Below are 25,689 nucleotides of genomic sequence, written 5' to 3'. Positions count from 1 at the left end.
TATTTTGAAAAAAAAACATAATAAATAAATTCCTTTTAATTATTAATAAATAATACGATACAAGTAACAAAACTATTGGCCTCTAGGGCTTACACCAACAATATCCCGCTAGAATTAGAGCCAATTAGCCATACATCTAATACAAAAAGATCTAGTATGACCATCATGCTTCTACTTCTCACATGACTTTCTTAGTGGGTCAGTGACATTGTTAAGTGTTGGTACTCTACATATCTTCACATATACAATTTCTATTATCTCTAGAATGAGATAATATTTCCTAAGTATGTGTTTGGATCATCGGTGAGATCCAGGCTCCTTAACTTGTGCGATCACACCATTGTCATCACAATAGAGATCAATGGAATCCACAATGATATGGACTATGCCAAGTTCATAAAGAACTTCTTGATTCAAAGAACTTTCTTTGTTGCATTTAAGGCAACAATACACTCGGCTTTGGTTGTAGAATCAACAACTGTATCCTGCTTTGAACTTTTCAAGCTCACAGCGCCACCATTTAAGCAAAACACATAACTAGATTGCGATCTAAAGTCATCCTTATATGTCTGAAAGCTAGCATCGGTGTATCCAATTATAGCAAGCTCTTCCTGACCTCCATATACCAAGAATGAGTCCTTAGTCCTTCTCAAGTACTTAAGGATATTCTTGATAGCTACCCAATGAGCATCACCGGGATCAGATTGGTACCTACTCATTACACTTGAAGCATACGAGACATTTGATCGAGTACATAATATGGCATACATGATAGGTCCTATTGATAATGCATATGGAATCTTATTCATGCGATCCCTTTCTTCCTTAGTTGAAGGGGATTGTATTTTTGATAGACATAGACAAAGTTGCATAGGTATGAATCCTTTCTTGGAATCATGCATATTAAATCAACTTAGCACTTTATCTATGTATGTACTCTGATTTAGGCCAAGCAGTTTTTGCGATCTATCTCTATAGATCCTGATTCCTAATATATAAGCTGTTTCACCAAGGTCCTTCATAGAAAAGAATTTCCCTAGCCAAGTTTTTACTTGTTGCAAGGTAGGGACATCATTTCTAATGAGTAATATGTCATCTACATATAATATCAAGAAGACGATCATGCTCCCACTAACCTTCTTGTAGACACATGGCTCATCTTCATTCTTGATGAATCCATATTGTTTTACTGTTTCATCAAAGCGGAGATTCCAACTTCTGGAAGCTTGCTTTAATCCATAGATTGATCGCAGTAACTTTCATATCTTTTGGGCTTCTTTTGGTATGTCAAATCCTTCAGGTTGTGTCATGTACCCATCCTCAAGAAGATTCCCATTAAGGAAAGCAGTCTTGACATCCATATTCCATATCTCATAATCATGATATGCAGCGATAACAAGTAAAATCCGAACAGATTTAAGCATTGCAACTGGTGAAAAGGTTTCATCATAGTCTATCCATGATTTTGCTTATAGCCTTTAGCAACCAGTCTTGTGTTATAGGTATGTACCTTACCATCCATGTCATTCTTTTTTTTTGAAGACCCACTTGCATCCTATAGGATTAACCCCTACAGGAGGCTCTACCAAGCTCTAAACCCGGTTTGTGTACATGGAATCCATTTCAGATTTCACGGCTTCTATCAACTTCTCAAACTTAGGACTAGTAATGTCCTTTTGGTAGGTCACAGGCTCATCTTGATTAGGGGTGGCAATTGGATCCATTAAGCTAAAATCCATCCAATTCATCCACCAAAAAATCCATCCAATCCATCCACCAAATAAAAAATAAATTAATGGATGGATTAAATCCATCCATTTATATACATGGATAGATCCAATCCATCCAACACATTTTGATAATCCAACGGATTATTTTTATTTTATACTTTAAATGGTTTAAATTATTTTTTTAAAAAAATAATAAAATTTGAAAATATAAAAAATCGAGTTTCTTCATAAAATTGAAATATCGAGTTTTTTTCCGAAAAAACAAAAAAATCGAGTTATTTTAAAAAACCAAAAATCGTATTTTTTCGAAAAAAAACTGATTTTTTCGCAAAAACATAAATGCGAGTTTTTTTCGGAAAAACAAAAAATTGAGTTAGTGTTCTCTGTGGGTAGCCGTATGACGTGAATCCTAGTGATTAAATGATGTTGTGAAAACGTGTGTTCGTTTATATTTTGGAAAATATGCATTAACATGAGATTGTATGATTTACTAGTGTTAATTGTATATGTGAATCATAATTGAATATTGTTTCTATTATGTGGAATGATATCAATGTGTTGTGAATGTTGTGTACAATTGAATATATAATTCATAGAGTTGAATTATTGTTGGTATGCGGTAAGTTAAGATTGATGAGATAATCTTAATTGAATAGTTGGTTGGTAATTGTACATACATTCATGGCATAGTCGGCTTTATTGTGGAAGCGGTGAAACTGTGGGTTCACATGGGATAAACGGTGATCCTTGATTGGAAATAGACGTAGCAAACGTTAATCCTTGATATGGATTAGGCGTATGGGCTTTGATCTTGTCCGGATCGGAAGCGTGGCTTGGATTCTAGATATTGAATCGGAAAGCGGTGAAACTTTGGGTTCACATTGCGGTACCACATGCATAGTGTCACATATCTTGCATTGAGTCACATTAGAGTTATGTGATAATTGAATATGTGAAATTGATGTAGTTGTGATATGTGTATGAGTTTGATAATTGAAATGGGTGATGTTTGGATACATACTTGGTTAAATGTGTGAATATGTGATAATTGTGGTTGTGTGCATAGTTGGAAATGTAGTATTGAAATTGGAATATCATACTCTTGATACTTGTTGAATGCTTAATATATGTGAATATATGGATTAGTATTATTTTACATGATTAGGCAAGGTGTGATAAATTCCTATAATTGTTGATTTAACCATTGTATCTTATCATACTTTCTTCATAATGATTCGTATTCTCACCCTTCAGTTTTAATGTTGCCCTCGTTTGGCGACATGCAGGTTTTAGCGTTAGTAGCTCGTGCATGATCTAGCCGGAGTTTTCTTCCGCCTTTGTTGAAGATTAGGTAGTGAGTCAATGCTCTGGTCATGTAACACTGGGTAGACTAGTCATTTGAACTCATGTTTCATTCGGTTATGTATTATGTTTGATTTGAGTACTTGTTATTTTGCTACTTGCTGTTGAGAGGCTTTTAAGCCAAATATTTTGTTTTATGTTTTATTTTATGTTTTATTTTATGTTGAGATGATTATTGAGACTTGATCATGGTATGGGACATGAATCATTTTATGAGATACATGAGTATTTAGTATTTTTCGCTGTGAATGCATATTCTATGTGAATTATGATTAAATGAGAAGTGTTATTTGAAATGACCAGGTGTATTGTATATTGCAGATAAATGCTGTCGGTTTTTAAAAGCTTTTAGTTTTTGAAAACGTCGATGTGACGCCCTTTTGAATTATATGTATGCTTATTCTCTGATTATATGCTTATTTATTTTGGGGTATAAAAGGGGTGTTACACTTAACATGCTTAATAGTTCTGGAATACTTTTGTCCATATCATTCATGTTGAAATTGAGGAAAAATTGACTGAAGATCTCTCTCTACGATTTCAAGATCACATTAGTTGTAAGTTCCTTTACAAGGGGAAACCCCAACCTTTCATGGTTCTCCCCGAACCTAATCATCTTGAGTACATGGGGACCTACAGGGGTTCCCTTAGCTAACTTGCCTTTAAAAAGGGCTTTTGAAGCTTCAAACCTCTCATGCATGGATTTCTCTTGATAAAGCATCTTCAAATGTTGGATCATATCAAACATTTCCATGTTCTCATGCTGCTTCTGTAACTCCGAGTTCATGGTAGCCAGCATGAGGCAAGAAGTTTCATTGACATCATCAACATGCTTCTTATAAGTATCTCTTTCAGCCTTAGGATTAGAACTAGGATGTTCCTCTTCAGGAACAAGTGTCTCTAAGACAAGCAACTTTTTATCATGTTTGAGGACAATCCTCGGGTTTCGGTTCCAATCCAGAAAATTTGTCCCAGACATTTTTTCTTTGTCAAGGATCAATCGCAAAATGTTGTTAGAGGTGTTGGTTGACATGGTAATCTCTTATGGAAAATGTGACAATATAAGTATCATTAAAAACAAAATATTTAATTAAGCCTTTAATTAAATATGCTCCCTCTATTTTACTCAAACCAAATGATCCTTATCATTTGATTCAGAAAATCCCGTTGGAAGATTTCCTAGTGGATCGAGATCCATATTTCACTTTGTTTTAAGTCAGCGTTAGGTTGATTACACAAAACTCAATTATTTAGGTAGGAGCTCATTCCAATTGTATCTAATACAATTTTCGAATATCATCAATTAGGTGAATAACTCCTTATTCTATTTAGAACATGGATACTTTAGGTGGGATAAGCAGAAGGCTAGATGAAGAGGAAGAGGTGTTAGGAGATTCAAAGGTAGGACTTGACCCAACGGAGTTCAGATCAATGGATATACTAGAGTTAGTTGGTTGAACATGACTTGAATTTCTGGATTGAACAAAATGATGAGACGTGTTTTTAGATAAGGAGACTGACCCATTGGGTGTTTCACTTGAAGAGGTTGTCTTTTGGCAGAGTTGAGCTAAGTCAAGTGAGTCGTGACTAGAGGAAACATGTGGTGACTGAGATGACTCAAGTGGAAGAGGATCAATTGGTCTGGTAATTATAGTTGGGAGTGATGAGACATAGAGAGTGATATGGAGATGTGGGAGAGAGGCATTTGAAGGAGGACAATATGCATGGTAAGTTTGAGGGATTAACTCTTTCAACGACTGAAACTATATGATAAAATTCTAAAGGTAAGCCTTCAAGAATTACATCTATGTGATGGGATGCAGGGATTGGATCTTCGATGGAGACTAAGGAATTATCAATGGTACGAACATTGAGCATATACTCTTGAACAAATGAATTATCGAGTGATAAGGCACAAAGCTCTACACGAAATTTCCTGGCTCTCAACATGTTTATTTTTTTAAAATAGTTGAATAAGCGATCCCAAAGCTGATGCACATGAGTACAACCAAAAACACAGAAGAGGATTTCATTCGAAAGTGTTAATTAAAGCCAAGAGAGAAGAATCTGATCTTTCTGCAGCCAGCGAGAGTATTCAGAATTCACATTACCAGAATTACAAACTTCATCATTCACAAACTGTAGTGGAATTCGAGTGCAAATTACGAATTCAGTGAGTTTATGCGTATTGATGTATGGTTCGATATGTTGTCATCATAGATGAAATTTCTTCTCATCAAGCTTCTACGTGATTTTGAGTGAGAACTGAATACGACTAGATTCTTTAGTGGAATTTGAGAGTGTCGGTGCCAAAACAGTGGATGTACGAGCAAAAGACGGCGGCAATTGCAATGAATGTCGTGCTTTAGTCATGGTCAGGCCTTAGATCGTGATCTAGCCATTTGATACCATGTTAGATTAGAGAATTAATAGAGGTAGTTATGATTAATTTTTATTTCTGTTTCTAACTAATTTTTTATCTATGAAAAAGTTAATTACAACAAACTACAACTACGTTACTTTTATATGAGTAACAATTGACCTGCTATTGCAGATTTTGTATACATTCAAGCTGTTAGGATTGAGTCTTGAGACTATAACTAATGCTAATGTTAGCATTACTCTAATATGGATAAAAAAAACATTTATTTTAAAATATTTTCTTTACTAAAATGACATTTATTGTGATAGGAATAGTGTGAAAGTGATTTGTGAATTTGACTTCAACCAAGTTGCATACATGTGGCACTGTTGATTCACATGTTGGTTCTTAACGAATTATTATAGTGTCGTCACCACCCAATCATATACTAGGTTACATTAAATAACGAACCCACTTGTACGTGCCTAAGTTCCAATTCCAACCCTACGCCATTTTGGGACTTTGTGTTCTAGTGTCATAAAAATTCCTTTATCTTAATAGTCTAAGTGAAACCATCTATTTTCAATGTTAAGTTTTTATTAACACAAATGATAAATGCAAAATTTAAAGAAAGGAAAGGTTGGTGGTGTGAGACAAGAGTTACATGTGCAGAAAATATTGTGTAATTGGGCCACTATGCAATTGTCTATAGTGGGGAGTAGGTCACGACAAAAGAGATGGGTTGTCGTTGGATGCCAATAAGATTTGTCCTACTTGATAAACAACAGTTTTAATTCACCTTTTTTTCTGATTCACCTTTTTTTCTCCCGTTAATTAGAATAGAAAATTTCATATCACACACACAAGATGCATATAAGAATAAATATCTATGTTCTGGACTTTCCTCTGTTCTATGTGTAGTAATTCATATCAACCATGATCTTATTTCATTTCATACATTATACTATTGAAGGTTAAACTATGTTTTTTTAGTTATTATTCACATTCACATGTGTCCATTTTAGCGAAAATATTGTTGTTAGAGATTGAACAATAAACCAATAATTTACATATTATCGACAAAGATTGAATCCTAAACCAACCACTTACATATTATTGCATATTATTGTTATTGCATATTATTGTTAGAGATCGAAAATTAGACCAATAGTTTTCATATTACCAACAAAGATCAAACTTTAGACCAAATTGTCGAGATCGAATACTAAACCAACAATTTACTTATTACCGTCAGAAATCGAACCCTAAACCAACCAACCGTTTGCCCTCACTCCATTTGTATATAAAAATATTTATAATTTTATTGTAATTTAAACCGTTATATTCACTAATTTGTTCTAAAGAAACTCATTCTAGGCCATAGTTTATTCCAAAAAGTTTAGGAGCTCAATGCTTACCAAAGAAAAGGAAACGCATTTCTTATTGGAGGGGAAAGTTATTTATTTTGAAACTTGAATTGAATAAAAGGTGAGGCAACATCATATGCTACCTCATCATGAATATATGAATGAATCCCTTTATATGGGGTGCCAATAGCATCTTTTCCTACCCCAGAGAATCAAAGGAAAATCCATTTTCTTAGTAATTTTTTAAGTTTTGTCAGTGTAGATAAACTTTTCCACTGTTTTCTTGTGTTGAAATTTGAGGGTTCATTAGGCCCTACCATTTCCTTAATGGAAGGGAAAAGAATTATTCTATTATAGTGAGGCTTGTGAAGTGTACGTCTCTACATAATTTGTTTTATTTTCTTTTATGATCATAACAGCAGAAAACACTTACCAACAACTAGAGTGACCCACAAGAAAGAGTTCAAATTATTTAAAAAAATTAGTTTGATAACTTTATTATGTATTTATAATTTGATTAAAAAAATGATATAAGAACAATTTATTAAAATTTATAAAAAATGACAAATATTTGCCTTTCATGAAATTTTTTGAGTCTAATAATTTAGTGGCTTTCAAAAAAAATTAGTGGTTGAAATTTCACATTTTAAAGATGAATAAGTGAAATGTTACAAATTCAAACTCACATTTTAAGATCATATATTGTTACACAACTATCAATTGAGTTGGCTTAACGAGACACGTTAATATTGCAAATTAAATATGCACGCATTTATAATACTATAAATTACCATCATACTCATCCTACTAGTATATGTCATAATATATATTATTCAAAAATCCATAATACATACATATACATACGTATGTGATAAGATATGATTGGTGCATAATTATTAAATACTTTAAACTCCTACAATATTTTAATTCTTATTGACATATTGCCAAATAACTCATCTTTATTACAAGGACATGAATGACTTGATGAGACTTATATATAGATAGATATATAAATGAAGCTTCTATATCACAAACTTTTGTGGCAACATTAAGATGACTAAGAAGCATTTGGAGTCTCTCATGGGAAAAATGAGAGGTTTGAATCTTCTATCTTTTGGTGGTTGCTTTGATAGCTGCTATGATCAGACACAATATGGATTAGGCACAAGGATTTGGAACTTCAGTGATAGGCCAGTGGAATTGCAGATAAGGGTAGGATCAATACTGAAGAAGGTTCATATTTTGAAGCCAGGGTGTTCTAAGAGAGTGAAGAGTAAAGGGATATATAAGGCTTATATGCCAGGGAGAAGTGGAAGCAATGATGCGGGATTGAAGAGTTTGTTGTATTACTATGATGAGACTTGTCAACCTTATATATGGATTCATGATGTAGGGGGTGATTCTTTGAGGATGGTGAAACAACAGTATGTGAGTCTTGAGGATTTGAGGGAGTGTTGTGAGATTAGGATCTTGAGGGATCAACATAAGGGTTGCATTTCGGTTTGTAAGAGAACTAGACCTGATTTATGCTGAATTTTAATATAATGTAACTCTAGTCTACATTGTTTGTTATGGGTGGGAAATAACAGTTTCATTTCTTGATTTTGTGTTTTCTTTTGTTGGGTGTGTTGTGAATTGGTGAACATACCTATCCATTGTCATGTTTGATTGTTTTATTGTATGAATTTTCTTAGAGATGTAATAAAGGCCACATGTAATTACATTGATTAGCATTAGTTATTTAGAATATGTTTTGAATTATTAATCATATCGATATAAGATGATGAATGTGTTTACTGATATAGGGTTCTAGTTGTTACTTTTCAATTTCATTGTTCATGTATTGTTTAACAAAAAAAACAATGTCGGTGTGCTGGACTTTCATAACTGGGACTCCTAAATTGGACAGATTCAAGGCCATCCTAGTAGGGAACTAGAGCTTGACAAGTTATCAAAGTTTACTCATTTTCATACTTTTCAGACATCCCTACACGAGACTAACATTAATTTTTGTAAATTAGTTTTTTCTATTTTTATTTATGAAAACTTGACATCCAACCTAATCTAACGACTAACTAATTCAAGGAAACCAATATCACTAATGGGGATTAAATTTTTTCTATTTTTATTTTTAAAAACTTGATATTCAACCTAATTTGACGATCGACTAATTCAAGGAAACCAATATCACTAGTGGGGATTAAATTTTTTCTATTTTTATTTTTAAAAACTTGATATCCAACCTAATCTGAATATCGACTAATTCAAGAGAATCAATCTCACTGTGCACTAGCAAGGAATTCATTTAAAGTCAGAGAAAAACCCGCCTTAAAGGTGCACACTTAGATTTAAAGGCTTCGCCAATAGACCAAAACTTTCACCTACAGGCCAGCTCCCGCCACAGCTTGTAACCCATTATTATTAGTTATGTTTTGGAGGGAAGGTAGTTAAAATCCAAGAGGTCATTAAAATTAACACTACCTCCTCCCATCCTATCCTACCATCCTTTTTGCAAATGAATTAAAAAGTTAGATGAACCCTAAAGTCCGATTCATCTCCTATCTTCGGCCATGTTTTTTCCCAACAATGTAGCAACTGCAGAAAAACTCTACTTCCCCATCAATATCCATGAAAGGGTAATTAAAAAAAACTAAGATAAAAAAGAATAAAGAAAACTTCAGAGTGATGTAGTTTGGGGATGATATTTGATGTACCCGCATATATCCATTTAAGGGGAGTGTCTCTCTCCAATGAGATGTCGTTCTGAGAACATCCCTGCTGAGATTGTTCTTCTATTACACTTATTAAATTAAAAATAAATCTATATGAAAAAGTTATAAATAAATCAACCTATATTTCCATGTTTTTAGGAATCCAACAAAATAAGATAAAATTGTAACTGATATAATAAATGAAGTTTCAGACACTGCTTTTACAGACTGTCCTGTGGTTACGTTTGATACAGGGTTAAACTATATGCAAAAAATTTCCCTCAAGCATAGTACATTGGAAATCAATCTTTTTTTTACCAAAATACTAATAATACTCAAACATTATGTAGCTCCTCCACCAGACTTCTTTAACAAAAGTTCAGCTACCCCAAGTTTATATGCATAACTTGTATTTTACATAATGCCACATCACTACCTGGATCTGTATGCTACAGAAAGGAAAGTAAATAAATTTATTCAAATAGGAAATTTAAATCTCGAATTGACAAAAGGTTGCAAGGAGGCAGAAGCAGAAAATCCTCCAGCCCAAACACTTGACAGATTGAGTATATAGGGCATGTCTGAAGAAAACTTGCTGTATGAGATACTGCATGACTAAATTTCAAGGCTCAGATAAGTGTAACACAAAGTTGTTCGTTTCCTTTTTCATCGTAGTGACTTCTAATCATGTACTTTCCAATTTAGATATACAAAGCTATTAATGAATGGAGTAGTGCTTTAAGTTAATGTCACGACCTTTAGGCAGAACCTGGACCCATTGCACCTGCCCGTAATCTCAACATTTCAGTCCTCTTGCTTCTCTCCATCACTTCCACTAGCCATTCTGCACTTTCCCTGATCCCCAGCCTGCAACATTTCAAAGAAAAGTGATAAGAACTGGAATTGTAATATATATAATGAAATAGGGAAGAATCCCTTAGATTACAGAACAATAACACAGAACTTCAAGGGTCTGTGCCCTCCCAATGCTCAAAAGCCCCAATTCATTCTAATGCCTAACTGCCCATTTCAATCCAACTTATTGTTCATAGGCAAAGTGTCTTATTTCACCTTTCCCTTACATTAGATATCTCGATCCTTATTGAAAATAAAATGGAAATGGATCTTCACAAGTTAAGATTTGAAAAGTTTATACAACCTCTCTCACTTACCCATCATATGCTGACACAGCTTCAAACATGTAAACTCTTTCATCCAGCTTTTTTAAATCTAGATACCGAGCAAGCTCTTCAGATGATACTGCTTCAGGAAGATCCTGCAATAACAAAAATGTCAAGCATGCTGCCATCACTGTGTTGATACACAAACCAAAGAGGGCAAAAAAAAATAAGGAAACCAAACATTTGTCTTATAGAACGGGAAGAGAATAGGTACACTCACTTGCTTGTTTGCCAAAATCAAAAGAGGGGCTCCTTTGAGATCCTCATGTCGAAGCACCTTTTCTGGTAAGCAAATCAGTTATTAACTTATCATGGTGCTGTTTGGTTGAGTAATAGTACTAGATATGTTGAAAGTTTCAACATATCTAGTACTATTGCAACTGCAAGCCAACTCCTTAAAGTACACATTTAGTAATTTACAGATACTAAAATCAAGTCTCACTAACTAACCAAGTGCAGACTTTGAATCTTCAAATCGTGAGGGACAAGATGCATCTACAACAAATACTACAGCATGTGCCTCTTCATAATATTTCTCCCAGATTGAGCGAAGACCAAGCTGATAAGTGGGGAAATTAAATTAACATCTTATTATATGAAAATGGACATAATAGCAAGATCAATATAAAGACGGTCAAGTATGAGATTTGCATCAAATAATACATTCTATTCCTGCTAGGCTTACAGTTAAAAATGAAGTACTGAATCAATTGTCCATGCATATTAATTATTAGACTAATTCTTCAATTACAAACTCACCTTCAGCATTGCCAATTGAAACAATAAAACTCAAGTTTCAGAGTTAAAAATGAAGTACTGAATCAATTGTCCATGCATATTAATTATTAGACTAATTCTTCAATTACAAACTCACCTTCAGCATTGCCAATTGAAACAATAAAACTCAAGTTTCAGAGTTAAAAATGAAGTACTGAATCAATTGTCCATGCATATTAATTATTAGACTAATTCTTCAATTACAAAATCTCCTTCAGCATTGCCAATTGAAACAATAAAACTCAAGTTTCAGTTATAAAAAGGGTAAAATTGATAGACCAAATTACATTAGTTTAATTAGCAGTTCATATAAGTAACCATAAATAAAGTAACCGTTCTCGTATGTTGAATATAAAATAATACAATAGAAAACAGACACTAAACCAGGTAGTTTAGTGCCATTAAAAAAATAGTTAGTTTAGTAGAGTAGCTTTCCCAAGGAATGTTTTGAGAAGAAAATTTTTTCTTGTTCTTTCAACAATTGCATTTTGATTTTATAAAGAAGCATGAAAAATTAAACCTCAAGAACTATGCAGATGTTAAACATATTAGCTATCAAAGTTCTAGACCGGAATGATTTTGACAAGCAGCTCACAAAGCTAGAGTCGGTGAACAAAATAATTTCGCAAATCAAATTAACAATCCGTCCTAATATCATAATTACAGAATTCACAAACATGAGTATTGCCTATTTATTTCTGAGATACCTGTCCTCCCAGGTCCCAGAACACAAGTTTTCTATTTGCCACTTCAATACGACCAATATTCAATCCCACAGTTGGAACAATTCGATCCGGAGGAAGACCTTCTACATTCGTGTACACCGACTTCATCTTCTCAAGCAAAGTCTACAAAAAATGATTCATTATACAGCAATTCAAAGCCACACAACAAAGCTCAGTAGTTTCTCAAAAAATACGCGATTAAATAAGTTTTACCGTTTTGCCAGCCTTGTCAATCCCTAAAATGAGTACATGAAGTTCTAACTTGCTGAACATGTACTGCCAAAGTCCATAAAATAATGAAAACATCCTTTATCCTGTTTATGTTAGCTAAACCTTCAAGGATAGAGGAACATGAAGCTCATGCCATATTACTTAAAAGCTCAAGCACTATTCATGGATTCACAATTTCATCGGTATAATACTGAATTCCTGTACAGAAAAACCGAATAAAATGGGTAAAATTTCTCAAATAAGACTGCCTCTAATTCGAAACACACTAATTTCAATTTAATAGTTGCATCAGAAATTTCCAATGTTCAATGCGGCAATGTACAAATCTGATCGAAAAACATTATCACAAGTCACAACAAAAGGAGTTTATTTTTCTATCATTTTCAAATTATCATATCAATCAAGTAATTTCTGAATCGCTAGAAGCATCGATCAATGCTCCGCTAGATCTTAAGGTCACTTCATTCAAACATTAACAAGCCTAACTATAATACATGCATGATACAGATACTGAAAAACGAATCGCGAATTTTCATATACTTGAGAGATAGAGGTTGAAAACAGTAAAAGTGATGAAAGAACCGAATCGGAAAGTGGTACCGTCGGAAACAGTGGCAATTCGATAGAATCAATTCAGTTGCAACAGATCAGGGAAGTATGAAAGAAAAGAAAATACTGCAGAAGAGAGAGGCGGAATTAGGTTTACCGGTGTCTACGGTGGGAACGGACGGCGATAGATGGTGGTTGAAGAAAGACACGGTACGGTGGAATCGGATCGAAGTTGTGCGATTTAGTTTCTCAGTCTATATTTTTTGCAACCCGTAATGTAAGAAAAATAAGCATAAACATTTTCGTGGTTTAAAAATACTTTTCTTAAAATTTTTAATCACATAATAACTTTTACTTCTAATATTTCTATAAGTATTGATGGTTGAATTGGGTTTTGAGTACTGTAAAAGTTTTTTAAAAATTAATTTTGAATATGATTTAAATCTAGGCATGGCAACGGGGCGGGTCGGGACGGTTTTTACCTCCCCAAACCCAAATTCAAATCTCCAATGAATCTCCGTTACCCGCCCCAAACCCAAACGGGGATGGGGAATTAAAACCCAAACCCGTCCTTAACGGGTTCGGGTATCCCCGCCCCGCCACCATGTATTTCATAAAATCAATTTTTTTAATAAAAATATTTACTTTTTCAAAAATCAAATTACATTTTAAATAACAAAATAAAACATAATCTCAAAAAATTTCATACATATATTTCAAATATTTAAAATAATAAATACAAATCAAATTATTAAATATAAATAATAATGTACATATTGAAATAAACGGGGCGGGTTCGGGGTGGGTACTAGTGTCCCCATTACCCGACCCATCCCCATGTTTTCTAATCAGGGAAAACCCAAACCCGAACCCAAACCCAGTCAAAATGGGTTTTCCCCGTCAACTTCGGGACGGGTTCGGATGGGTACCCGTGAGTCTGGGTTTTATTGCCATGTCTTATTAAATTGTGAAAATGAAATTAATTTTATTAGATTTTCAATGTTACAAATAATTAAAAAAATAAATACATATCTATATCTATGTATCAAACAGAGCAAATAGTTAACTATTGTGTAGTATTTTAGTTTCATATATATATATATATATATATATATATATATATATATATATATATATATATATATATATATATATATATATATATATATATATATATAATTTAAATAATTGTATTTACTACTAAAATTATTTATAAATATTAGAATAAAAAGTATTTATATCATGAATATATTTAAGTCAGGTTAGGTTTTTTTAAATAAAATAAAAAGGGTTGGAATTTTTATAGACCTATTTAGCTTAATATCAATAATTTTTATTATATTAATATTTTTCACTTTAAATTAATATAACTTAATTTTTTTCAATAGTTTATGCTTATTAATCTATAGTAATTTTTATATATTTAAATATATTATAATAAACTATAATTAAAATATGATAATAAATTACTCATTCCTAAAATTCTCTCTCCATATTAAATAAGTGTACAAATAAAATAAAATTTAATACATTTGAGAATTCAATATTCTTTATAAAAATAACTAAAGAAATTGACAATTTTGTTTTTTGTAGAAAGAAGAAGAATAAGAAATCTTCTCCACTACTAGTATTTTAGTTGTATATATAATTTTGAAACAAAATTAACCTTTTAAAACTAAATATCAACTTTATTATGCCATCGTGAGTATTATTTAAGTAAAATATAGATTGGTGGAGTAGTTTAGTTGACACTTATTAGCTGACTTAAGGAAGTTGTTAGTCGAGAATTCAAATTTCGACAATAATATTTATTTGTAAATAAATCATTCATATAATTTTTTATAAAAAAAAAAAAAGTCAAATACGATTTGAAGGATAAATATAATTTAAAAAGTAATAAATAAATAAATTGAGATTTGTTTGAATAGTGGGACAACTATTAGACCCAAAAGACAGAGCAGTAGTGATAGCCTGCTGTGTAAGGAAACTAAATAAAGGCAAAATACGACAAGATACAATACATACGCGCTTTTACCATAGAAGCAAGGAAAAACCCAAGACAAAAAAAGACTAGGGTACTCCACCACCGCGATTTCTCACCCACCACCGCATCTTGTTATTTTCTCAACACCATCATACTCATATGGGTATTTCCTGGAGCAGTAGTAGAAGAAGAAACAATTTCATTCACAACCCACCTCAACAACCACCCTCACTTCCACCACCACCACCACCGCCTCATTATTACTACTCAACCGAATCACATCCACCACCACCACCACCTCACCAGCAAGGTTACTATTATCCCTCAACCACCACCGGCTATGCCACTCCCCATCACCCTCCTCCTCCTTCTCTTCAACCTCATACCCATTCGTTTTACTTCTCTAACCCTAATTCAAACGTCAACTACGCCAATCCTCGTGTCATGTTCCATCCTTCTTACTATGTAAATCAACAACATGCCTGGGGTCCACCTCCTCCTCTTCCTTTACCTTCTTCATCCACTCCGCCCCCTTACGTTGATCATCAAACTGCGAAGAAGATTAGGAATCATGTTAATGTTCATAAGGATACTTTGCGACTTGAAGTTGATGAGCATAACCCTGATCACCATCTCGTTTCTTTCGTTTTCGACGCTGTTTATGATGGAAGGTAAGTGAATTCACTTGCAAATTTGGACTTGTTTCTTCATTTTAGACTAAGTTTATTATGGTTCTGTTATGGAATGTGTTTATAACAAGTAATTAATTCTAACTGATTCGTAACTCGCTTAGGAATTTGTTTGAGTAATCTGCAAGGGAATGCTAGCTTAGTTTTTTAGGGATTTCTGTCTTGATCTTAAATTCAGAAGGACTTTGATATGTCAGATGATTACTATACAGAAACAACCGAGTCTTATTCAACTAGCTGAGTTTAGCTACATGGATCAAACGGCGTCATAATTCTCTATCATATGTCATATCTTTATGCATACCATTGAGTTCTAGGTCTATTTTGATAATTTCTTTCTCCTATAGTTTTTCTTGGTCATCTTCTGCCCTTAACAATCTGGATATTCTTCATCTGGTGTACTCTCCCTACTAAAGGAATCTTTAGGTCTAGTCCACACATGCTCAAATCAAGTATCTTGAGATTCAACCATCTTTTTTGCAATCTGTGCTACCCCAACTCTCTCTAATGCTATCATTCCTAATTCTATCCCTTGGTATTTTTAGACATCCAGTGTAACATTCTCATCTCTGCTACACTTAATTTACTCTTGTATTTATATCTTAATGTCCAATAATCTGTCTCATACAACATCATTGGTCTATATCACAATAATTAGTACACAAGTTCTATTTTCTTTAACAAACATTAATTACTCCTTTTCTAGGTATATATGTTTATATACATCCATGCATTATGCAGAGCAGGAAACCTATGCAAATATACCTGTATGAATGTATTTATCTTTACTCACCTCAAAATTGATGAGAGGAGACAGTTTTGATGCCAATAACTAACCCTAAGACGCCCCTTTCCAGTGTTAAAATATAGAAGTTCAAGTTGAAATATTTTTCAGAGTGGGGATTGTAAGCAGGGAAACACGTGATCTAGGATTGGGTGGAAATTAGTTATTTTGGAGAACATAATGTGATTAATGAAATTGTATTTTATAATATTGCTTTCATCTATGTAATTCAAAAGTGTCTGGTTAAACAATACTGCCATGGGTGGAGTTTTTTAGAGTACACTTAATACCTGAGATCTCTAGAGCAATTCACAAAATAGGAGATGTTACTATTCACTAATACAAATATTGATATACTTCTCTTATACTTTTCTTTTCTCTTTTCTAACACTAATACAAATATTGATATATTTCTCTTATACTTTTGGATGAATTGATCTAGTTCAAGATCACATTTAAGTTCTTGACTCTCCCATCGGAACCTTTACTCTTCTTGACTCTCCCACCAGAACCTTTACTCTTCGGCTTCTGCAAATGTAATATTCTCCATTGGTCTTATAATTAGAATAGAATAGTAGTTGTTGCGCTGATATGTAAAATCAAAAGGTAGCAGGGTTACTTGAGAACTTATGTAGTTATATATAGAGAAAAATATTGTGATAAATTATTATAACTACCAGGACTCCTTTTTATACAAAAAATAGAATCAACCAACTCCTTAATTTTAGAAGAGATATAAGGAAAATAAAATAAACATAAATTTAGAATAATAAGAAAAGGAAATAAATAATATATTATATTTTAACACCCTCCTCAAATTGGTACTTAGATATCAATCATGTCCAACTAGCTTATCAAATATTCAAATGTTCCTTGTCAAACTCTTGGTTAAAATATCAGTTGTCTGTTGACTCGAGGGAACACAGTTGAAGCAGAGAATGCCATAATCTATCTTCTCTTCAATGAAATGGCGATGGATTTCAATATGCTTTGTCCGGGCATACTAAACATGGTTGTGAGCTATGCTTATATCGACTTTACTGTCACCATATAACTTCAATGAAAGTTCTACCACTATTTTGAGTTTCTTCAAAACTCTAAGAATCCACGTACCTTCACAAATTCCTTGAGTTGTTGCTCTAAACTTAACTTCAACACTACTACAAGCCACCAATAATTGTTTTTTGCTTCTCCATGTTACCAGGTCCCTCACACATATGTGCAATAGCATGAAGTTGACTTTCTATTTGTAATAGATTTTACTCAATATGCATCAGTTAATATTGCCACGTTTTTACCATTGTCGTCTTGAAGAATAGCCCTTTTCTAGAAGTTTTTAAGTATTTCAAGATTTTGTATACAGCTTCAAGATGTTCTTCATATGGAGCATGCATGAATTGACTAACACTAACTAGTAAAGCAATGTCAGGACAAGTATGAGTTAGACATATCAGTTTTAACCTTTGATATCTTTCGGTGTTAGTCAGCTTTGGTGTCTCCTTTCTCCCAAAGTTTAGTATTTGGGTCCATAGGAGTGTCAGCAGGCTTACAATCACTCATACCTGTCTCTTGTAGGAGATCAAGAAAATATTTTCTCCGAGAAACAACAATTTCTTCGATTTTCCTACTTCCATGCCAAGAAAATAATTGAGTGAACGTAAGTCTTTGATTTCAAATTCTTTTGTTAAATTTTTATTTAATCTTTCCATTTTAGCCACATTATCACTTGAAAGAACAATATCATTAATGTAGACAATTAGAACAATTATCATCCTATTTTGACTTGACTTTGTAAATAATGTTTGATCTGCTTGTCCTTGGGTATATCTTTGTTTTTTCACTAACTAACTAAAAATTTCATACCAAGCTCTTCGAGGCTAAACTAATTATAATAAGGATTAGAGTGAGAAGTGATATATGTTTATGAGCATAACTTTATTAAACTAATTATAATAATATTATATTTGTTTAGAAAAAAGAGTTGGGAACAATCCATATGATGTATTAGAATAAAAGAGTTGAGTTGTATTAGATTTATTTGGAAGAAGTTTCTTCCTAAATAATTGAGTTTTGTGTAATCATCCTACCGCTGACTTAAAAAGTGAAATGTGGATCTCGATCTATTGAAAAATCTTCCAACGAGAGTTTCCGAATCAACGTTGAGGGTGGGAACATATTTAATTGAAGACCTAATTGAATATATGTTTTAATTATACTTATATCTTCACAATTTTTGAAATGTAGATGTCAACAAACACTTCAACAAACACTTCAAACAACATTTTGCAATCAACCCTTGACAAGAAAAAATTGTCAGAGATAAATTTTCTAAATTGACACTGAAATTTGAGGATTGTTGTCAAACATGAGAAAAAAGTTGCATGTCTTAGGTGCACCCATTCTTGAAGAGGAGCCTCCAAGTTCTGCTGTTAAGGCCGAAAGAGATATTTATAAGAAACTTGTTGATGACACATTGAAAACTGTCTACCCCTTGCTTGCTACTATGAACTCTGAATTACAAAAGTAAGATGAGAACATGGCAACGTTTGATATGATCAAACACCTAAAGATGCTTTATATAGAGTAGGCTAAGCATGAGAGGTTTGAAGTTTGCAATTCCTTTTTCAAGGCAAGGTAGCTAAGAGAGTCTCATGTAGGTCCCCATGTATTTAAGATGATTGAGTATGTGGAGAACCTTGACATACCTAATCATCTTGAGTACATGGGGACCTACAGGGGCTTCCTCAGCTAGCTTGCCTTGAAAAGTATTTTGCAAATTTCAAGCCTCATGTCTAGCCTACTCTTGATAGAGCATCTTTAGGTGTTTGATCATATTAAACGTTGCCATGTTCTCATCTTGCTTTTGCAATTCAAAGTTCATGGTAATCAACTTGAGGCAGATAGTTTCTAAGACATGCAACTTTTTTTCATGTTTGAGGACAGTCTTCCATTTTCAGTGTCAATCTAAAAAATTTGTCCCAACAATTTTTCCTTGTCAAGTATTAATCGCAAAATGTTGTTTGAAGCGTTTGTTGACATGACAATGTACATTTCAAAATTTAGAAATTGTGAAGATATAAGTATATCATTAAAAAAAACATATTCAATTAGGTCTTTAATTAAATATACTTCCACTATTTAATCAAGCCAAATGATCCTTAACATTTGATATGGAAAATCTCGTTGGAGATTTTTGAGTGGATCGAAATTTATATTTCATTTTGTTTTAAGTCAGTGGTAAGCTGATTACACAAAATTTTGTTATTTAGGTAGGAACTTCTTCCAATTGTATCTAATTACAAGTGTTGAGTTTTTATCTGTGGGATGAATAACTCCTTATTCTAATCCATCATATGGATTGTTCCCAACTCTTCCTTATAAACATATAACCTTATTCTAAGCTCTTCTTCTACCAATAGGATAATTCAGATTCCTCTAACTTACTCCTAAGGCTTTGTTTGCGAGTTTGGAGGGGAAGGCTTCCGAAAACGGAAATTTAAAAAAATATAAGAAAATATTTAACATTTTTGAAAAAATGATTTTATTTAGAATGATAAAAGAGTCATTATCATTACTATATTTTTAATTTTCAAAATACTATACCAACCAACCTAAAAGATATTTAGAACATTTATGTTAGCCCTTCAAAACCCTCGTTCAATACAATTTTTGAGTTCTCTCCTATTAGGGGGTTTTTGGTGTTATGAATAAAATCAAACTCTCCAAAACCCTCCTATCCAAAATCTTTTTATTATTTTCACTCAATCCTTTCTATTTTCCAAAGCCCTCCCCTCCCTTCTCCTCCAAACTCGCAAACAAAGCCTAAGGGACCGAAGTGCTATTTATAGATTGAATTTGAAATTTTCACCGATGAGTTAGGCTTTATGTCTGCCTCACTATTTTAGTGAAAGTGAGCTAAGAATTAAATTCTAACCGAGTTTGAAACTTCCTAAATAGGAGTTTCATGATATTATGTAATAGTCCAAATATATATTGGAAGAATCTTTAACTTGAATGAGGTTGCTATGGTTTCAATATATGATTGCATAAGCAAGAACTCCAATTGTTATTCTAGATTGATTAAACTCATAAATTTTGAATCATATTGGGAATTTGGAGACTCACAAGTCACAAAATAACAAACTCATAGACAGTTGTATCTAATAGACACTTTTCTTTGCATCAAAAAGCTTCTCTTTTTCCATCACTTGTATTATAAACATGGTTTTAACTTTTTTATTTCTTGTGAGAGGCTTTTTCTTTGAAAATCACAAAAAGCATGTTTGATGGACTCTGAGGTAACTGGTTGGCGTATATCTTCACTAATCTGATTTGGATAGAAGTATGCTCCTTGATAGAACATTATGACTAAAGTTGGTCCATGTAGTCGACCCTACTTAGTGGAATAAAGTTTGGTTGTTGTTGGTGCTATATGCTTTTGTGAACTTAGTAGAAATTTTCTGCTTGGTAGGCTATTATATCTTAGAGAAAAATCTTCTCATGTTAGAGTTATTGGTTGAAGGAATTTGAAACATGTAAAATACATATTTTAGTTGTACGCTAGTCTGGGAAAATATTTTCTTTACATTGTTGATGTCTAAATTTAGCATATTGAATAATTAATTAGGTATGCATCATTTATGTAATGTAAAGAACTTGTCGCAGACTGTTTGTGCTCTCAAATCAGCTTTCCCTGTATTCTGGCTATAAGCAGACTATGAGCAGTTTCATGTTACTTGTAAGCTTACATTCAAGTACTAAGAAAAGAAAAGAATGAAAACATACTTTATGGGTTGAAATTGCGATTAGTTTGATTGACTAGTTATGAAATGATTGTGTACTAAAATGAGACCATTCGAAGATGGAGTAAATGTAATTGTATAACGGAATGTGGAATGTTTTTGCTTTTCTTAACTTCTTTACTCGTATTTGAAATTTGCAGCATTACTGTCTCCTACTTTGCGAAGGAAGAAGATAAATGTAGGTTTGTTCCACTCTTTCCTGATGCATTTGTGCCAGTCAAAGTCCCCTTTGGGAAAGGAGTTGGCCAGAAATTTGCCCAGCCTTCAGGAACAGGGATTGACCTGGGCTTCTTTGAGTTGGACGATCTTTCAAAGCCTTCACCTGGAGAAGACGTCTTTCCTCTTGTAATATGCGCTGAAACATGTTTGGAAACTCCCTCGGAAAACGAAACACCTAAAAATTCCGATGATTCCACGCCAAATGCGTCACCTCACATGCAAATAACTCAAGCTGTCTTGGAGAAACGGAATGATGCTTTCCAGATAAAAGTAGTTAAACAGATTCTGTGGATTGATGGTGTTCGTTATGAGTTGAGAGAGCTATATGGAATAGGAAACTCAGAAGCTGCGGGATTTGATGACAATGATCCTGGGAAGGAGTGTGTAATATGCATGACTGAACCAAAGGATACAGCTGTCTTACCTTGTCGACATATGGTAAGGTTTCATGTCCTTGCATTACATATAGTTGATCTGTGATGATTGTGTCTCAGTATTTTATTTTACGTTGTATTCATTTTCTTTTGTGATTTTTCTCACATTACATTTGTTGTACTTTAAAGTGCATGTGCAGTGATTGTGCAAAAGCTCTGCGGCTTCAATCCAATAAATGCCCTATATGCCGTCAACCCATTGAGGAACTTATCGAGATCAAGGTGAAGAGTGGCGATCCATGAATGGTTTTTCTTCTATATCTGTGCTAAGTTGAATTGCATGACATTCCCTAGAAATTCCTCACTTGTTTGTAAGAAAACCTCCCCCTTTTTACATTTCTGCAGTAAGGTGATATATGGCAAATTTCCTTTTTTTTTTTGTAAATCGTAGTCAATAAGTTGTCTATAGTTTCGGTGTGTATATGTTTGAGGGAAAATTTGGTCATGTACGCTTTGCGATGATTGAACGTTACTCCTGTGTCAACAATCTATAATGTATAGGTCATAATCTTTCTGTATTTTTCTTAGCGATGTTTGTGAGATCATTTCATTATCGTTCGCAAAACAAGGTAACTTGTTTAGCAAACAAGGGAGAAATATAATGACAGCTGGTTTGGTCCCTAAAGATTTTATGCTTGTAAACTATTGCAGATTCAATCATCTAGTATCATTCATGTCTTAAACTATACATATGTAAGGACAATAACAAGGGCAAGGTACCAATACACTTTGGTATCTTCTGCAACCTTTTGCAAATAAAGCAGTTAATTAACCAAGTGCACAAATCTTAGAAAATTCCTGAATATACAGATCAAAGAAAAAAGAGGTACATATATATTCATGTCTTTGAATATTTATAGGCAACCTTTAGCATTTTGCTTCTTTACTATGTTTGGAACAATGGAGTAATAATTAAAGCATGTGAAGGATTGGAAATTAATAGTACAAGATTCATGAATTCTCTTTTGTGGTAAAAGCTTCCCTACACCTACACACTATTATTAATTTCCATATTTATATACTATATGCTAAAATCTAGTGCCATAAAGAACAGGCCATGTGCTAGATGTAACTGCAACTGTACTCTTCTAGATGAGGCTCAATAAATGCACTCCCTTCTCCTTTTCTCAGTATGTGCAAAAAATTTATTCTTGTTCATCAATCACTGTCTAAATTAAGGCAATATGTTGTACTCTTGTGAAACCATCAGTGGAAATAGAAATGGCTTTGCATGGTTACCCAAGTAATTCCTCAATAGCACCTTTGGGACAAAGTCTGTAAAATCATACACCCAATTATAGAATGGCCTATTCACCTCAATAAGAATTACCCTTTGCTACTTCACATGTAAAATCCATGCTATGTCATAGGTGTGACAATCATGTATGTAGCAAAGTTTAGGCAGGTGATTATGAGGCCAATATCCATAAAAAAAAAAAAAATCATGTTCCACAACCGTTGCATCCTCATTGCGAAGCTCGAGCTAGGAGAAGCGCGAACCATTTGTGTGGTGCAAGTGCAAAACTCTGGCTGCAGCCTCACCAGGGAGACCCATTTGCGTTGTGCAAGTGCGAAACTCTGGCTGCAGCCTCACCGGGCGACAACAAGAAGGCTTGACATAGGAAAATGTGTAAGAATAGGGAGGAGAAATAACTTGTTGCACAAGGTAAATCATTAGATTTGGTAGAACAAAAATCTAACCATGACAATATAATTCATCATGGACCACTTAAAAATGATGGGCCATATCAAACTTTCCCCAAAGTGTATTGTTTTTTATTTAACCCCCCAAAGTATAATGTTATTATTATATTTCATTTCATTTGTGGTTTAGTGGAATTTGAGGGCATACCTATTCTTTAGTATGAAATCAACCATTTCCATTCAAAAGGTATTGCATTATTTGTACAAATTAGGCTATGAGCACAATATAATATACATTCTTGGTTCACTTTCTTCTACCAAATTTTCAATTATTTTAGCCTTATACTTCCAAGTACCAACTTCTTGAACTATAAACAATTGGCTCTCATAAAGAACAAATAAATAATGCCTTATAAAACCAACTCTAATGTCTCTTTCTTCATACTAAGGGCAAGTAAAAAACATAGTTGTCATAGCTGCTTATTTTGTCACCATTACAATTTACAATAATCTTTGACTATTATTAATATGTCATGTTTAAAGAGATAAATAAAGGGTTTAATATGAACATATGGTTTAAGCTTTTAAAAAGGCAAACACCAAGAAAAGGAAAGTGCATAAACTAAAGGAAAAAAACAAGAAACCTGGAACATGATTCATCAGAGTCCAAAGGGTTAGCTAGTTTTGATTTTGAAGTTGCTTTTTTATGTTCACTTGATTGGTTTTAAAGTAGGGCGTGCATTATTAAATCTGAAGAGTTCTATTATTAGTTGTACACACACAACACAAATGGCAACTTACTTTCTAAAAGGCCTTTAAAAAATGTGGCCAGAAATTCAATTTTCAATTCACACTAGTTTTTGCACCAATGCTTGAAGAGACCCCATGATTTCAGGTGCTCCCCCCTCTGAATTCCATAGGGTGGTTAAGCTTTTTGTCTTAAAAAGTAATTTGACATCTAGTGGTTGGTACATTATTTTCATTTGAGTGTTTAATGAATAGTGACTTAATAGTTAATTCATTAAACACTTAAATCATGGAGCATTTTGCAAAATTGGTGAATCTTTTTTATAACATATAAGCACCACCAATAAATCTTTTCAATTACATAATTTAAAAATGACCAAAAACTCAATTCATATGTTATATCTTAATGTAATTAGAATTTAATGATTTCAACTAATCGTTAGTTGGTTCAGTGCTAATTGGCGCTGAATTTGGTAGGGGGGACTATGGTTCGATCCCCCACAACTACGACTGGGAGGGGCCTGAGACCACTCGATGTCAGAACTGTCCCCCCAATCGGACTAAACCGGTGGTTATAAACCAAAAAAAAAAGAATTTAATGATTTCAAATCTTTCAATTCAAGATGTTACATTCTAGGGTATGGATTCTCTGCATTGGCTGAATAGTGTTGCTCAATCACAATCATTCATTTCAATCTCTCATATGCAATTAATAACATCAATTAATATGCGAATGGCTAAGATTGAAGCTGGACCAAAAACATGAGAGAGGGAGGAGGAGAGGATTTGTTTCCTACATTCTAAGAATTTCAAGTGAGCTCATTTTATCATAGATCAATTATATTTTTCTAGAAAATTACTTATTGTCTATTGAATATTTGAAATATTTGAACTCCTCTGTTGTTGGAAAATAGTTTCTTCTTTCTATTCTAAAGATGTCGCACTTGTCTAGAATTGAGGGAAAGCTCATCATCCTCCGATGCTTTTGTGGAATCTTCATCTTTTGATTTTTCAGCTATTTATCTTTGAACAAAAAGTGTATTACAATCACATTTTTTCTTCTTTTTTGACTTTTTGTAAAATTTTGTCTCTAAATGATCTTCTAAAGTTTATTCACAAGATTGTTTCAATTTTGTATTGCATGATTTGATTTGTTGTGCGTTAATGAACAAAACACTGAGAAGTTGAGCTTTAATATAACTTCCTATTTCATGATTGTTGAATGATCTTTATCTTGAAAGAAAATGAGGTATTGAGATCTTGTGTCCATAACAATCGTAGCAGGTCTTGTCGCATATTTTGTTATACCTTTTGTCACACAAAGCTTGTACCTTTTGTATTTTCTCTACTATTTTTTAGTTGTTTCTTAATTTGAACATTTGAGAGGGAAA

At 33.2% G+C, this 25,689-nt stretch overlaps 3 protein-coding genes across 4 annotated transcripts; 2 read left to right on the top strand and 1 right to left on the bottom strand.

The window, feature by feature from the left end:
• The first annotated feature begins 7,787 nt into the window (after positions 1-7,787).
• LOC131595473 (uncharacterized) lies at positions 7,788-8,551 on the top strand. Its single transcript, XM_058867824.1, has one exon. It carries the CDS (start codon positions 7,875-7,877, stop codon positions 8,352-8,354), a length of 480 nt encoding a protein of 159 aa, XP_058723807.1. The 5' UTR covers positions 7,788-7,874; the 3' UTR covers positions 8,355-8,551.
• A 1,153-nt stretch (positions 8,552-9,704) lies between these two features.
• Positions 9,705-13,314, bottom strand: LOC131595472 (uncharacterized). 2 transcript variants are annotated; one of them, XM_058867821.1, is made up of 8 exons: positions 13,153-13,314; positions 12,429-12,644; positions 12,198-12,338; positions 11,164-11,272; positions 10,934-10,995; positions 10,705-10,808; positions 10,289-10,399; positions 9,705-9,981 (listed from the first exon to the last, which is right to left on the bottom strand). In XM_058867821.1, the coding sequence occupies exons 2-7, from the start codon at positions 12,519-12,521 to the stop codon at positions 10,291-10,293; spliced, it is 618 nt and encodes a 205-aa protein (XP_058723804.1). In that variant the 5' UTR covers positions 12,522-12,644; positions 13,153-13,314; the 3' UTR covers positions 9,705-9,981; positions 10,289-10,290. The 2 variants fall into 2 exon arrangements, with proteins under 2 accessions (XP_058723804.1, XP_058723806.1); XM_058867823.1 differs by having other exon boundaries at positions 9,705-9,974.
• Positions 13,315-14,967: 1,653 nt separating this feature from the next.
• Positions 14,968-22,552, top strand: LOC131595471 (probable E3 ubiquitin-protein ligase LUL4). Its single transcript, XM_058867820.1, has 3 exons — positions 14,968-15,650; positions 21,395-21,911; positions 22,037-22,552. The coding sequence occupies exons 1-3, from the start codon at positions 15,139-15,141 to the stop codon at positions 22,148-22,150; spliced, it is 1,143 nt and encodes a 380-aa protein (XP_058723803.1). The 5' UTR covers positions 14,968-15,138; the 3' UTR covers positions 22,151-22,552.
• Positions 22,553-25,689: the final 3,137 nt, after the last annotated feature.

Source organism: Vicia villosa, linkage group LG4 (assembly GCF_029867415.1).
Source record: "Vicia villosa cultivar HV-30 ecotype Madison, WI linkage group LG4, Vvil1.0, whole genome shotgun sequence".
Taxonomy (NCBI): domain Eukaryota; kingdom Viridiplantae; phylum Streptophyta; class Magnoliopsida; order Fabales; family Fabaceae; genus Vicia; species Vicia villosa.
This window is presented reverse-complemented; position numbering and strand designations above follow the sequence as displayed.

Bases quoted from the DNA above. Each gene is read 5' to 3' on its own strand.
- LOC131595473 (XM_058867824.1), top strand. From the start codon at position 7,875: ATGACTAAGAAGCATTTGGAGTCTCTCATGGGAAAAATGAGAGGTTTG.
- LOC131595472 (XM_058867821.1), bottom strand. From the start codon at position 12,521: ATGTTTTCATTATTTTATGGACTTTGGCAGTACATGTTCAGCAAGTTA. The intron at 10,996-11,163 runs GTTAGTTAGTGA...TTTGCTTACCAG, and splicing joins AGATTCAAAGTCTGCACTTG to AAAAGGTGCTTCGACATGAG. The intron at 10,400-10,704 runs GTAAGTGAGAGA...GAAATGTTGCAG, and splicing joins GCTGTGTCAGCATATGATGG to GCTGGGGATCAGGGAAAGTG.
- LOC131595471 (XM_058867820.1), top strand. From the start codon at position 15,139: ATGGGTATTTCCTGGAGCAGTAGTAGAAGAAGAAACAATTTCATTCAC. The intron at 15,651-21,394 runs GTAAGTGAATTC...TGAAATTTGCAG, and splicing joins GACGCTGTTTATGATGGAAG to CATTACTGTCTCCTACTTTG. The intron at 21,912-22,036 runs GTAAGGTTTCAT...TGTACTTTAAAG, and splicing joins TCTTACCTTGTCGACATATG to TGCATGTGCAGTGATTGTGC.